Below are 11308 nucleotides of genomic sequence, written 5' to 3'. Positions count from 1 at the left end.
TTGGAACATCAATGATCATCAAAACACTTTTTTAAAAAGTTGTATGTATTAGTTATGATGAGTGAACAACTCACTGCAAACTAATGAAGCATCATTTGGCGTCCTTTCAGATTCAGAGATTTTACTGGTTTCTGACCTGAGAAAGAAGGATTTGCTTTCAATTGAACACCAATATTTTCTAACTTATATTACAGTATAAGATATGTTGTCATGTTTACAGCTGTATCTGGTACCTGTGAGAAAGTGGTTTAATACTGGACTGCTCTGCGATTGAAGTGGAATCTTTGACCTGGGATTGCGTATCAGGTGTTGAGTCTGGCTCCTTGTTCAGTTCTGCCTTAGTTTTCTCGATGAAGTTGTTATAGCTCTGAAAGGAAAACGGAAGAATAACAGTTATTATGGAGAAATCTGCTTACACAGTGCATGGATAAACACACACATTAACAAAAACATAATCATCCACGTTTTGACATTTGAACATTCAAACAACCATCTAAAAGCCCCCAGGCACACTTGCACACATTTACCTCCAGTTGCTTCAGTAGGCTGGCCTCCTGTGCCTTCAGGCGCTCCTTGTTCCTCTTCTTCTGCTCTTTCTTCAGCTGGTAGGCCATCAACTTTCGTTTTCTGAGTTCTTCTTTCAGGGCCTTGATACGGCTCTCTATGTCACTCTGGTCTGAAATGGGTTCTGAAGGCAAATTTTGATGATAAATCAGTTAGAATGTGAAACCAGTGCCAGATCTCTGATTAGCAGAGGGTAATCCAACTTCGTGCCCACTCGATCTTAAACCCAATTCTTTGGAGATTAGTGTACATTTTCTTTACTAAGAATGTGTTAGGTTCATTTTTGTGCATGCTGCATTGGCTTGTACCCAATGACCCAATTACAAAGATTAAAGGTTAAAATAGTAGCCTGAAAATGAATGCAACACATTTAGCTACAATACTGGGCCAGAAAAGCTGTCTTTGCTTGTGCAGTAACTAAGTCCAATGCAATGTGTTCTCTCCTCTTTTCACACAGCTAAGCAGGTTAGGTATCAGGGAAGTGCTTGCATAATGTATTCCTGGCAGCATCACATTATGCCTGACTACACAGCGCCAGCAATATAGCTGCATAACGTCCAATCTCTCCTCTTTGCCCCTTCTATATTCTCTGAGAACTACCAGGAACTATTATAATCCCCCCAAAAATATTACACATTCAGTGTATGGATGTTGAATTATTGGGGAACTCACCAGTCTGCATGGGCACGGGGGATTCAGTTGGCTGAGTGTGGGCATGTTTGGCGGTCCGGGAAGAGGAGCAAAGCTGCATCTTGGTTTTACTGCTTCTATCTGAAGGAGAGGCAGTAGAGCTGTGGCTGCCTTTAAGTGGAGACTGGAGAGACTAAACAGAAGGAGGAGGAGCGGAAGAGAAAGAGAAAGGAATATTACTTCAGGATATAACAACACAGTCGGATGGACTAATAGAGGCATGCCTGGATTAATATTTTACATGCGCGATAAACTAACAAATTGCACGTCCCTCACGCAACATAAAACGTTATATTTTCAATAGAATCTAAACTTAATTCTATGGGATGAAGTTGACTGAAGCCTGGTCACTGTAGCATACTTCACTTTCTCAGACACTTGAGGTCAGTTTTTGAGTAGATATATTTAGACTCAAAATTAATTCAGCTATCATCAAAGAGATGGGACTAATAAATAAATAAATACTAAAAAGGAAAGAAAACCACACTTATGCCTACTTGTTTGCTAGGCGACCGGGAAGCTGAAGTGAAGTCCTGGGTGTAATTTGCAGGGCTGCTCTGCACAGAGGCCAAAGGTGTTTCAGGGATTGACGCAGGTTGTACTGAAGATGGGCTTCCGGGTTGCTGGGACCCCAGTCCCTCTGTGTGTATACTGGACTCAGGTGTCGTTGAGGAACAGTCGCCTTCACTCACATAGTCTGAAAACATGTGAAACAGATAAACATGAGATAATTTTTTGTAAGTCCAGATACATTTTGACCTGAGTTTGACTTTAAACCTGGCAAAGCACAGGTAGGGTCCTGTTGCTTCACCTTTCTCACTGTCAGTTCTGGGCTCTGAGCTTCGATGGTGACTGGGGCTGGGGCTAATGTCGGGGAGCTCCTTTTCCTGACCCTCTGCCGTGTTCCGAGGTGTTTGTCTGTCCCAAACAGCCAGGGCCTCCTTTTCCATCCTACGGACCTCTGCCTCCTCCTGGTCCAGACGCTGTTTCCACTGCAGCAGCTCCTCGGCATGGTGACGCCTTTGCATAAGCTGCTGCTCCCGCTTTGTCAGAAACCTGGGTAAGGGGATGTTAAGAATGAAGGGAAAAAAAGAATGGGGAGAAAGGAGTCGAGGAAGAGATGATGTTGAGAAGAAAGGTGAGGAAATGGAGAAATTAGGGAAGAGACGATGGGTGGTGAGGGATAAGGTAAGGTGGCAGTGAAGGGGGAGAGAAGAGAAGTTTGACAAAGGCATTTAGCATAAAGAATGTTAAACATGACATCGCAGTAACAAGCAGACCCAAATCACCTGGACATCCAGTTATCACTTCAAACTCACCTCAAACCTCTGTCAAAACACACACATACACACCGAATACATGCTTTACTTATTTCTTTCCCTGGAATAATCATCCAAATAAAGAAGTGTACAAGCACCCAATAAATAAACAAGCACAAAGTAATGACGTGTCACTCAGGAGAAAAGGAGAGCAGGAAAATAACAGTGAAGATGTCAAGATTCATGCATCAGACTGAACGCTGCATGGTTGCAGTCACACACACACCTCTAACAGTTACACGAAAAAGAAAAAAAATCTAAACATAGGCAGTTACATCTGTATGAATGCGTCTCTTCAGTAGAAAAATGGGGATAACGAGACTTAAACACAACAGCTTTTTTTGTCTTGTAAAGCCAACAGAATTTGTAATTCTAAAATCCAACTTTCGCTAAGTCACTTACACATTCATATATCTGTAGATGCCTATCAGTCAAGTGCAGTCAGGTATAGCTGTTGTGTAATGTGGTACCCCACAGCTATGGGTGCCATTACAGTGCAGTATTATTTAGCCTTGATCTAATTTAGAGGCCTTTCGCTTGACTTAATGTATACTGATGACAGGCCAGATACTGAAGAACCAGACTGGGGGGGTTCTTTTAGTGCCTTTCCAAACTCCATTACAGCCAATGGCCATCTGTACTTATTATCCAATTCTATGCAACAGTTACCTAATAAAGAGGGCTAGTTAAGATTTACTGGGATCATTAAAGAGATAAATAGATAGATAGATAGATATCTCTGGTCTGTTCTCTGCAAACCTCCTTTACTTCCATGTCATATTGTGGTTTAATCTTAAAACATTTTGTATCAACGACTGGGCTGGAGCTGACCAGCCAGCAGCCACAATATGAAGGACATTGAAGATAAATGCACTGCAACATTCATTCCAAGAGGTAAGAGAAAAAAAAAAGAAAGAAAGAGGGAAAGAGTTACACATTTAACGCAACAAAAATCCGTGAAATCCCAGTGTTGAGTCTGAGATTCCTATCCAACAAGGAAGGCTCCTATTCAAATGAACACAACCTTTATCATTTATAAAACAACATTTATATCCCCTCTAATATTCTCAATGTAACCGCTTTGTTTTTTTGTTTAAAATTGCTCCACAACCATACAGCTTTAATGCACACAGTAATGGCAATAAAGTGGCAAAAAAATAAATGATATTTAAAGTGAAGTTGTCAAAAGGTTAGGTTATTTCAGCGAGGTAGCCTTCCTTGGGCACTTTTCAAGCTTTTACTCAAACTCTTCCCCACACATATTCCATCCTGGAAACAATCCAAACAATCAGTCATCATTCACCGTCCCACCCCTACAAGGTCCCAGTGCCAGTAGATGAACACAAGCATGTTCCATGGGGTGGGGTGAGGCAGGGCAGGGCTAGGTGGAGGTGCTGGGGAAGAGGTAGATAGCACTATACAGTACCTGACCAACTGGTTGTAGATAAAGAGCTGGAATTTAGGGTGAAGGTTGGGAAGACGGACACTGAGGGAGGCCCAGTGGTGGGCCGTGAACACAGAGAAGAAGTAGTGGACAGGAGAACAGTGTCTACAACACATAAGCACGCAACAGACAAAGTCACACAAACATGGGTATGGAAACAAACAACACACAATGTACAGTAAGGAGGAAAAACATAAAAAACACAAGAGAAGTAAAGGGCAAAAGACAAGTAGAGAGAAAGGGAGAGAGAAGAGTGATATGAGCACATGTGGTTTGATTGCACCCAATGTGTCAGTCTGCCAGGTTTCTGTTAGAATATGGCTACCTTTAAATGACCATGTTTTTGGAGAACATAAACATTTTAGCTTAGCTTTTGGGCATCGAGCATGGGGGGTTGGTTGGGGTATGATCACTGCCAAACCTGCTTATGGAGGGGGTTAAATGATTGAGTTATCAGTAACCCTGATTATTAAGCAAATAACAGTGTGAGGTAACCATTACAGCCTTAGATGAAGTGATTACAACTTAGTGGTTAGTGTGTTATGTCAAGATGAATATATAGCGTACATTTGCTTTGGCTTTGATCAACAGCAGGACAGTGGTAATAGAGAATGACAGAGGAAAGAGAAGAAACAATAGTTTAATTAAATGGCAAGCAAGCCAGTAAATGCATGATCAGAAACAAATATCTAAACACTTTTATGTTGTTATGGTTTTTGTTGTTAGATCCTCTTCTAAACCTTCTAAAAGATCTAAACCTAATTGTGGTGATTTTGAACTTCATAATGTATCAACATTGTGTTGCTAGTACACATTTAAACAAATCTACACCTAAAAAAAACATGGAGGACCTGTGATTTATAGCAAAGTTATAAATCCTAAACTCGAGAACAATTAACCCACTTGTTGGAACTACCCGGTCATGAGAGACTCTACAATCACCTGGCCAAAGCTGTTGGCCAAGTGTAAAACCTTGGAGGACGAACAGGAACTCCAAGCGAGGAAGTGGGTGTAATAAAAATGATGGAATGCACAACCAATATATAAGAAAAACGTCTCATCTGTAAAAGAATCTTGCCTCTGCAATTGAAAGGTGCAGTATCAAAATTATTGTGTTACAATAACTTAAGACTCTGTAATATTGTCTGATGTTCTTGCTTTAAAACGTTTGTTGAAGACTGCAACAGATAACTCTTAAGACTTCACTCTTAGCACAGATTATTCTACCAAGTACTGTTACAGTTGTACAACTCTCAAGTTAAGAGGGTTACTGTAGCAAAGGGTTAGGGATTCCTATCTAGTTTAGACGGGAGAACCACATGGAGCATGCTTATTTTCACATCCACAGCATTTTAGACAGCAAAAGAAAGATGGCATGCACGGATTAGTTTTCATTAGTTCAGTGGCTAGTTAAGGTAAAGACCCTATGTATACAATTAGAAGATTTGGTATGGTCAAGGTAGAATAAAAAAAAAAAAAAGAAAAGACACCATCGCAAACAGCACACTGCCACACTTAATGCAGAGCCACGTAGTTGTAAAACATATCTAAACCAAGCTTTCCCAATTTTAATAAATGCCTCACTGCATGCTAAAGCCCCGATCAGACAAGGGCAGCTTGATGTAATTCTTTACAAAGAGAGTGAAGTGTTTTGCTCACTGCTTGTCCATTGTTAAGTACCTTGCATGTTTTTGCTGGAGTGCCCTGAACTCCTCGAGTTGAAATAACTTGATTTTAGAGTGGAAAAAAAGCCTGACGTCATTTAACTTCACAGCAAAATAACGGTTGGCTCAGGACAGGTTATTCGATGGTTGCCTAGCAAGAATAACAAAAAAAAAACGCAACTGGTCTGATCAGGGCATCTTTTAGGCAGTGCAGCGCGCCTCGTGTTTTGCAACCTGCAAATGCACCCAGTCTGATCACGACCAAAGTGTAAATGCAATGATGTTATGCAAAAAAAAAAAAAACTAAATAAATAACAGATCAAATTGTGTGTGTATTAACAAATACTATGGGTTAAAGAAAACTGTGATCAGTAACTATTTTTACAAGCACAAAAGAAGCAAAACCTTAAGGGGAAAGGCAGCAGGACAATTATGGAGTAAGCACTGTTAAAAACACCGATAAGGGAGCATGACTTCTGATAATTCACTCGTCAAATTGGCAGAAAGCAGAGAACCCATTTACTATATGAAAAATTAAAAGTCTTTACTTCTCATCCATGTGAGAGCGCATCTTCTTGAGCTTCTGCATGATGCTGCTGGTCTCACTTCCAGAGACGGAGAGCGAGGGAGAGGGGCTGCGGATATCTTCAGCATGTCTCATGTTGGAAGAGGCTGCCTCGGACACAGGGGTTTCTGACACAGGAGTCTCCTGGAGGATGGATACATGGACGCAGACAAGCCAAGTATTAGCAAAGCCAATTCAAAAAAGCTTAGGAACATGGTAGCATGTTCTACAGTTATAAAGGTTTTCTTTCTTGATTCCATTAAGATTTGTTCTGTAGAACAAAACTGAAATGTTTTTCGGTACCTCTGTATGGGCTGTGAAGGTGATAAGTGACTGTTGCACTACTCACAGGTGGCGTTTCACCCCCAGCACACTTGAGACGTTCCTTAAGTCTGAATGTAGAGTTTCTCATCCGCTCAATCTCCTCCTGCTGCTTCAGCAACAGCTGCCTTTCCTTCCTGGCTGCTTTGTTGGCCTCCTGAAGTCGTTTGATCTCAGCCTGTGAACATGAGTGGGAGAGAAGGTTTGTTGGTTAAGATCACAGTATACCCCAAAACTCAGTTGTCACAATGTCAATATATTTCCACCCCTACATACCTGTTCCTGCTGTAGTTTCATCAGAAGGCCCCTCTGTTTCTTCCTGATGGGTGGCATTTTGTCATCTTCTCCCTTGTCCCTTAGCCTCTTTTTCTGGTGCTCTAGCCAGGCTAGCTCAGTTCTGGTCTTCTCTTTGACAGCTTTCTGGCGAAGATGCAGCAGAGAGCTCTGGTGCTGCAGTCTTACCTCCTCGTCCTTCATGTACTGACGCACCATGTCCATCGTGAACTGGGAAAAGCTATCCTGTCCGCTAGAAAAGGCCATGTTTGCATCCTGAGACTGCAGGAGAACAAAGATTGGAGTGGCAGAAAAGTTGAAAGGAAAGGAGATTGAAGGGGTGTAGGTAATAACAAGTAATTATGTATGAGAGGACAAAAGAGACACAAACCACATGCTCAACAAGGTACATCCAGGCAACAACAACAACAAAAATCAAATAGTCACACTTTTTGAAAAGGACAGTAGTCACACCAACCTTCCATTGTCAACAACTGACTCTTAAGGATATGCATTGGCAAATGTTTGTATAACTACACTGCCTTCTCACCTTTAAGATATTGTGTGCCCCTGAAACCAATGTTGTGTCGTGATTGGCTCCATCATCCTCTGATTCCTCATGGTGGCGGGACTTCTTCTCCATAGTTCCACGGCGGTGAGCCTCAGATGGCAGCAGAGAGCGGAAGGAGCGCTCTTCTATCTCATCCTCCGTCATGGACTCATCAAACTTGAGAGAGTACTCCGTTGCCACTGACGTACTATCTCCTGGGGGGCCAAAAATAAGAGCGGTTCAGTGTAAGTGTCATTTTTAGGTGCCTTGTGCATACACAGTTTTGGCTTCAGTACAAATTAAACGACGAGGTTTTCACATTTTCTCTGACAGTCGTGGTGATACTTATTTAACAGCAGCCCCAGCCAGTTGAATGTATACTAAGAAAATACTGGTGTGTGTAAACATGAAAAAAAGCATGTTCAATTAAGAGGTGTGCTTGCCATCAGATACCTTTCTCATCCACTACAGAGGGGATGCTGTCACTGCAGAGGGAATCATTTGCTGCTGTAAGAACTTCCTCCTCTATGGAGTTGCTGCCTGCTTCCCTCTCCGTCCTCTCTTTAGCTCCCCCCTTCCTCAATTTCCCCTCTACTGCTTCTTTTTTTGTCCATTCTCTGGGGTCTGTCGAGGTATGCGACGGGCTATGGTGGCTGTTAGAGTCTGGTCCACTGAGGAAAGTGACAGATTTAGTGTATATTTAGATTTCTCTTCCATAAAAAAACAGAGAAACTTGTGCTACAGAGAGGCCTGAGTGGTACCTGAGGTTGGGTCTTCTGAAGGATAGAGAGTCAGAGTGGCTGAGGCTGTTCAGCGAAGACAGCGGTTCCTCTGGCCTGGTCCTTCTGCTTGACACCTCACTAGGGAAGCTGTAAGAGAGCATACAGAAGAGATTTAAAGGTCCCATGGTTTCTTAACATTAATATGAGTTCCCCCAGCCTGCCTATGGTCCCCCACTGAATAGAAATGGTGATAGGTGTAAACCGAGCCCAGGGTATCCTGCTCTGCCTTTGAGAAAATGAAAGCTCAGATGAGCCGTTCTGGAATCTTGCTTGTTATGAGGTCATAACAAGCAAGGTTACCTCCCCTTTCCCTGCTTTGCCCGCCCAGATAATTTGGCCAACCCATGAGAGAGACATCATGGCTTTCAAATGAGAAAAGTGGCAGTTGGTCAAGGCCACACCCCCACTCTCCACCTTGCCCCTCCCTCTCTCTTCCTCAATAGCTAAAGACACAGAAATGGCACGTTCTGAGGAAAGCTCATCGTGGGACTGGCTCTAGTGGCTGTAATTCTGCACCAAGGCTGAATTTTGGGAAAGAGACTTCAGATACAGTATTAGGGGACCACTAAGGTCTATATAAAAGCATCCAAAGAGCACCAAGTCATCGGACCTTTAAGAACCATTTAGCACAGATACTAAGTTTAAAATGAAAGACGGTATGCAGTGTAAATGATCAAAAACTCTTTCACAAAAGGTGTTTTTAGTTTACCTGTCAGAGTCATTTTTTTCCTGTAGCTGTTTTGAATAGGAGCTCTGCTGTTCTTCCCGCTTGTCCAAAATGGAGGAATCAGAAACAGCAGGGGGGGCAACCAAAGCTCCTGCTATCTGGGACCGTGCCAATTCTGTCATCTGACAAGACAAGGACATACATACATACCAAATGTTTGATTTGACGAATCTTACAGCAGATATTATACTTTCTTCCTCTGCATGGATAGTTATTTCTTTAGTGAAACTCAACAATCAATCAGCTTTTGTTACAAAATGAAGACACAGGTTTTTTTCCCAGGCAGAGATTGCTAACCTCTTTGATGTGTCGGGCAGTGTCGGCTGTGTACCGTGCTGCCTCAGCCTGTTGACTCATCATCTTCGTAGTTGCCTCCTGGAGGCCCTCCAAGGTCTCTTTTTGATTTGCAGCCAAGTTTTCCTGCAGTTCTATATGAGCCTGGACAAAAGCAAGCATGGACATCATACACACAGAAAAAAAGCACACATATCTTAGAATTAAAAAAGGTGAAGAAGCAAATACTAAAGTTATCATCTATAAATGCACATATATTTTGTTTGTAAGAGTAAACTAACTGATGAACTGTGTGTGTATGCCTGCATGTGTGTGTGTGTGTGTGTGTGTGTGTGTGTGTGTGTGTAGATATACCCTGGCCACTCTCTGCCTGTTTTCCTCCAGCTGTAGCTGTGTCTCCAGGGCTTCCCTTTCAGCCTTGATCTTTAGCTCGTAGAGATCACGCTCATGGCACTGCTGCCTGACCTGCAGGGTCAGAGTTCAGAGAGCAGGTCAATACAGTGAATCAATGCAGACATTAGTGAGGTAGTAAGTCACTGAAATTTATAGAGGCCAAAAAAGCTCTTGAAGTATTTATCATGTACATTTTATGCAGCAAGAATTAGAGTCCCTGATAAATAAAATATTGGGAATGACTGAACTACGTGTAATTCCTATTTTTATTGTACATTATATAAAATGTAGATGTTGTAACTTGTACATAAAGACACAGCTTAAAAGTATGTGCTGTCTTACAATAATCAAAATATTAAGCTAGATTAAAAAAAAAAGTCAAATCATCACTGTGTGATGACACCAAAAACAGAATTGAGAAAGGTGAGGATAATTTTATATTTATTGTTCAACATTAATTTATGTTAAAGGGGCGCTATGCAGTTTTGGCCATTTCTTTGCTTTTTGCTCGCAGGTTTCTCTATAGAGCTCCCCCTACTAACCTTACTCCGCCAGATGGATTGCTTCGCATTTGCTCGGCATATCCATCTGGGAACTTACCGTTGGAGAACTTTTGGGAAGGGGCGAAAATACTGGTTAGCTGATTGGATAAACCATCTGTCTATCACCACCTATGTTGGTGATAGACAGGCCAGATCAACCAATCAGATCAAAACCATCAAAAAAGCTGATGTGTGGTGAGCGTTCTGGCGTCGTAAGGCGTTGTATGGCTGCCGTGCATCACCCAGGTGGGTGCTACACATTAGTGGTGTTAGAGAGCAGTCCCCACCCCCCCTCCCCCCTTTGAGTGTCTATGATAAAGCGCTATATAAATGTAATAAAATAAAAATAAAACAACCAACGCCGATTGGTCGGTCGTTTGGCGAAGGGCTCCAAATTTTCTCTATCTCAAGATGCCAGACTGATCTGCGAGTGGAAAACTGGAGCTTGCGAGATCAGGACGGTCTCACGAGGCTACCCCCTACAGCTTCGGAATAGAGATTTGGCAACACTGTGTAAAAACTTGCTCGGTCAGTCTGCCGTTTCCTCTTTCTTGGTTCCTCCGACAATGCTTTCCTAGCTTTCTGCTTTTTTTTTGCCGGCTCAGCCATGACGATAGTGAGAAAGACTCCATTGCTACCTTGTTGTTATAGCTAGCCGGTTCCTGTATGTGTGCAGTGAAGCAATTTGTTACATCGCGAGACCTGATATCACGCAATACTTCCTGACTCTGAGGCCGCCGGCTCGCCAGCCAAAAGTTGCAAGGGTGGTTTTTCCGCTCACAGGCGCTAGGGGGGAGCGAGACGACCATCATTCAACTCCAAAAAAGTCATATAACCATTCCAATGACTCCGAAGCTGTTCAATTAAGGTAAATTAAGCTAAAGAAAACTGCATAGTTCCCCTTTAACACTTTAGACCTGGCTAAATATACTCTGTGTAGTCCTGATCTACAGTCTTGTTACTCTCAGTCTCAGCAACAAAACCCTTCTTCACCTTGAGCATCTGAGCCAATGTCACGCTCTCCTGCTGAGCCATGGACACACCCATCACCCTCTCCACGTCGCCCAGCTGTCGGACTGACTCCTCAATGGACTCCAGGTACTGGAGCTCTGCTGCCATACGCTGCTGCAAGACGGCAGGTGAATATTGTAGTTCACCTGGGAGAAAGGAAGGGCAGATA

The 11308-nt window shown here is 42.6% G+C and overlaps 1 protein-coding gene across 1 annotated transcript in view; it reads right to left on the bottom strand.

Annotated features, from left to right (window-relative positions):
* Nucleotides 1-11308, bottom strand: part of cep350 (centrosomal protein 350) — a 35837-nt gene that overhangs the window by 5577 nt on the left and 18952 nt on the right. The window contains exons 17-32 of the mRNA XM_028587078.1: nt 11122-11285; nt 9548-9658; nt 9197-9337; nt 8882-9021; nt 8152-8259; nt 7844-8061; nt 7391-7605; nt 6844-7122; nt 6596-6745; nt 6230-6390; nt 2066-2310; nt 1752-1951; nt 1237-1387; nt 528-688; nt 234-367; nt 75-136 (exon numbers count right to left, since the gene is read on the bottom strand). Coding sequence (XP_028442879.1) covers nt 75-136; nt 234-367; nt 528-688; nt 1237-1387; nt 1752-1951; nt 2066-2310; nt 6230-6390; nt 6596-6745; nt 6844-7122; nt 7391-7605; nt 7844-8061; nt 8152-8259; nt 8882-9021; nt 9197-9337; nt 9548-9658; nt 11122-11285 — 2640 coding nt within the window. The remainder of the gene's footprint in view (nt 1-74; nt 137-233; nt 368-527; nt 689-1236; nt 1388-1751; nt 1952-2065; nt 2311-6229; nt 6391-6595; nt 6746-6843; nt 7123-7390; nt 7606-7843; nt 8062-8151; nt 8260-8881; nt 9022-9196; nt 9338-9547; nt 9659-11121; nt 11286-11308) is intronic.

Source organism: Perca flavescens, chromosome 9, assembly GCF_004354835.1.
Source record: "Perca flavescens isolate YP-PL-M2 chromosome 9, PFLA_1.0, whole genome shotgun sequence".
NCBI lineage: Eukaryota > Metazoa > Chordata > Actinopteri > Perciformes > Percidae > Perca > Perca flavescens.
This window is presented reverse-complemented; position numbering and strand designations above follow the sequence as displayed.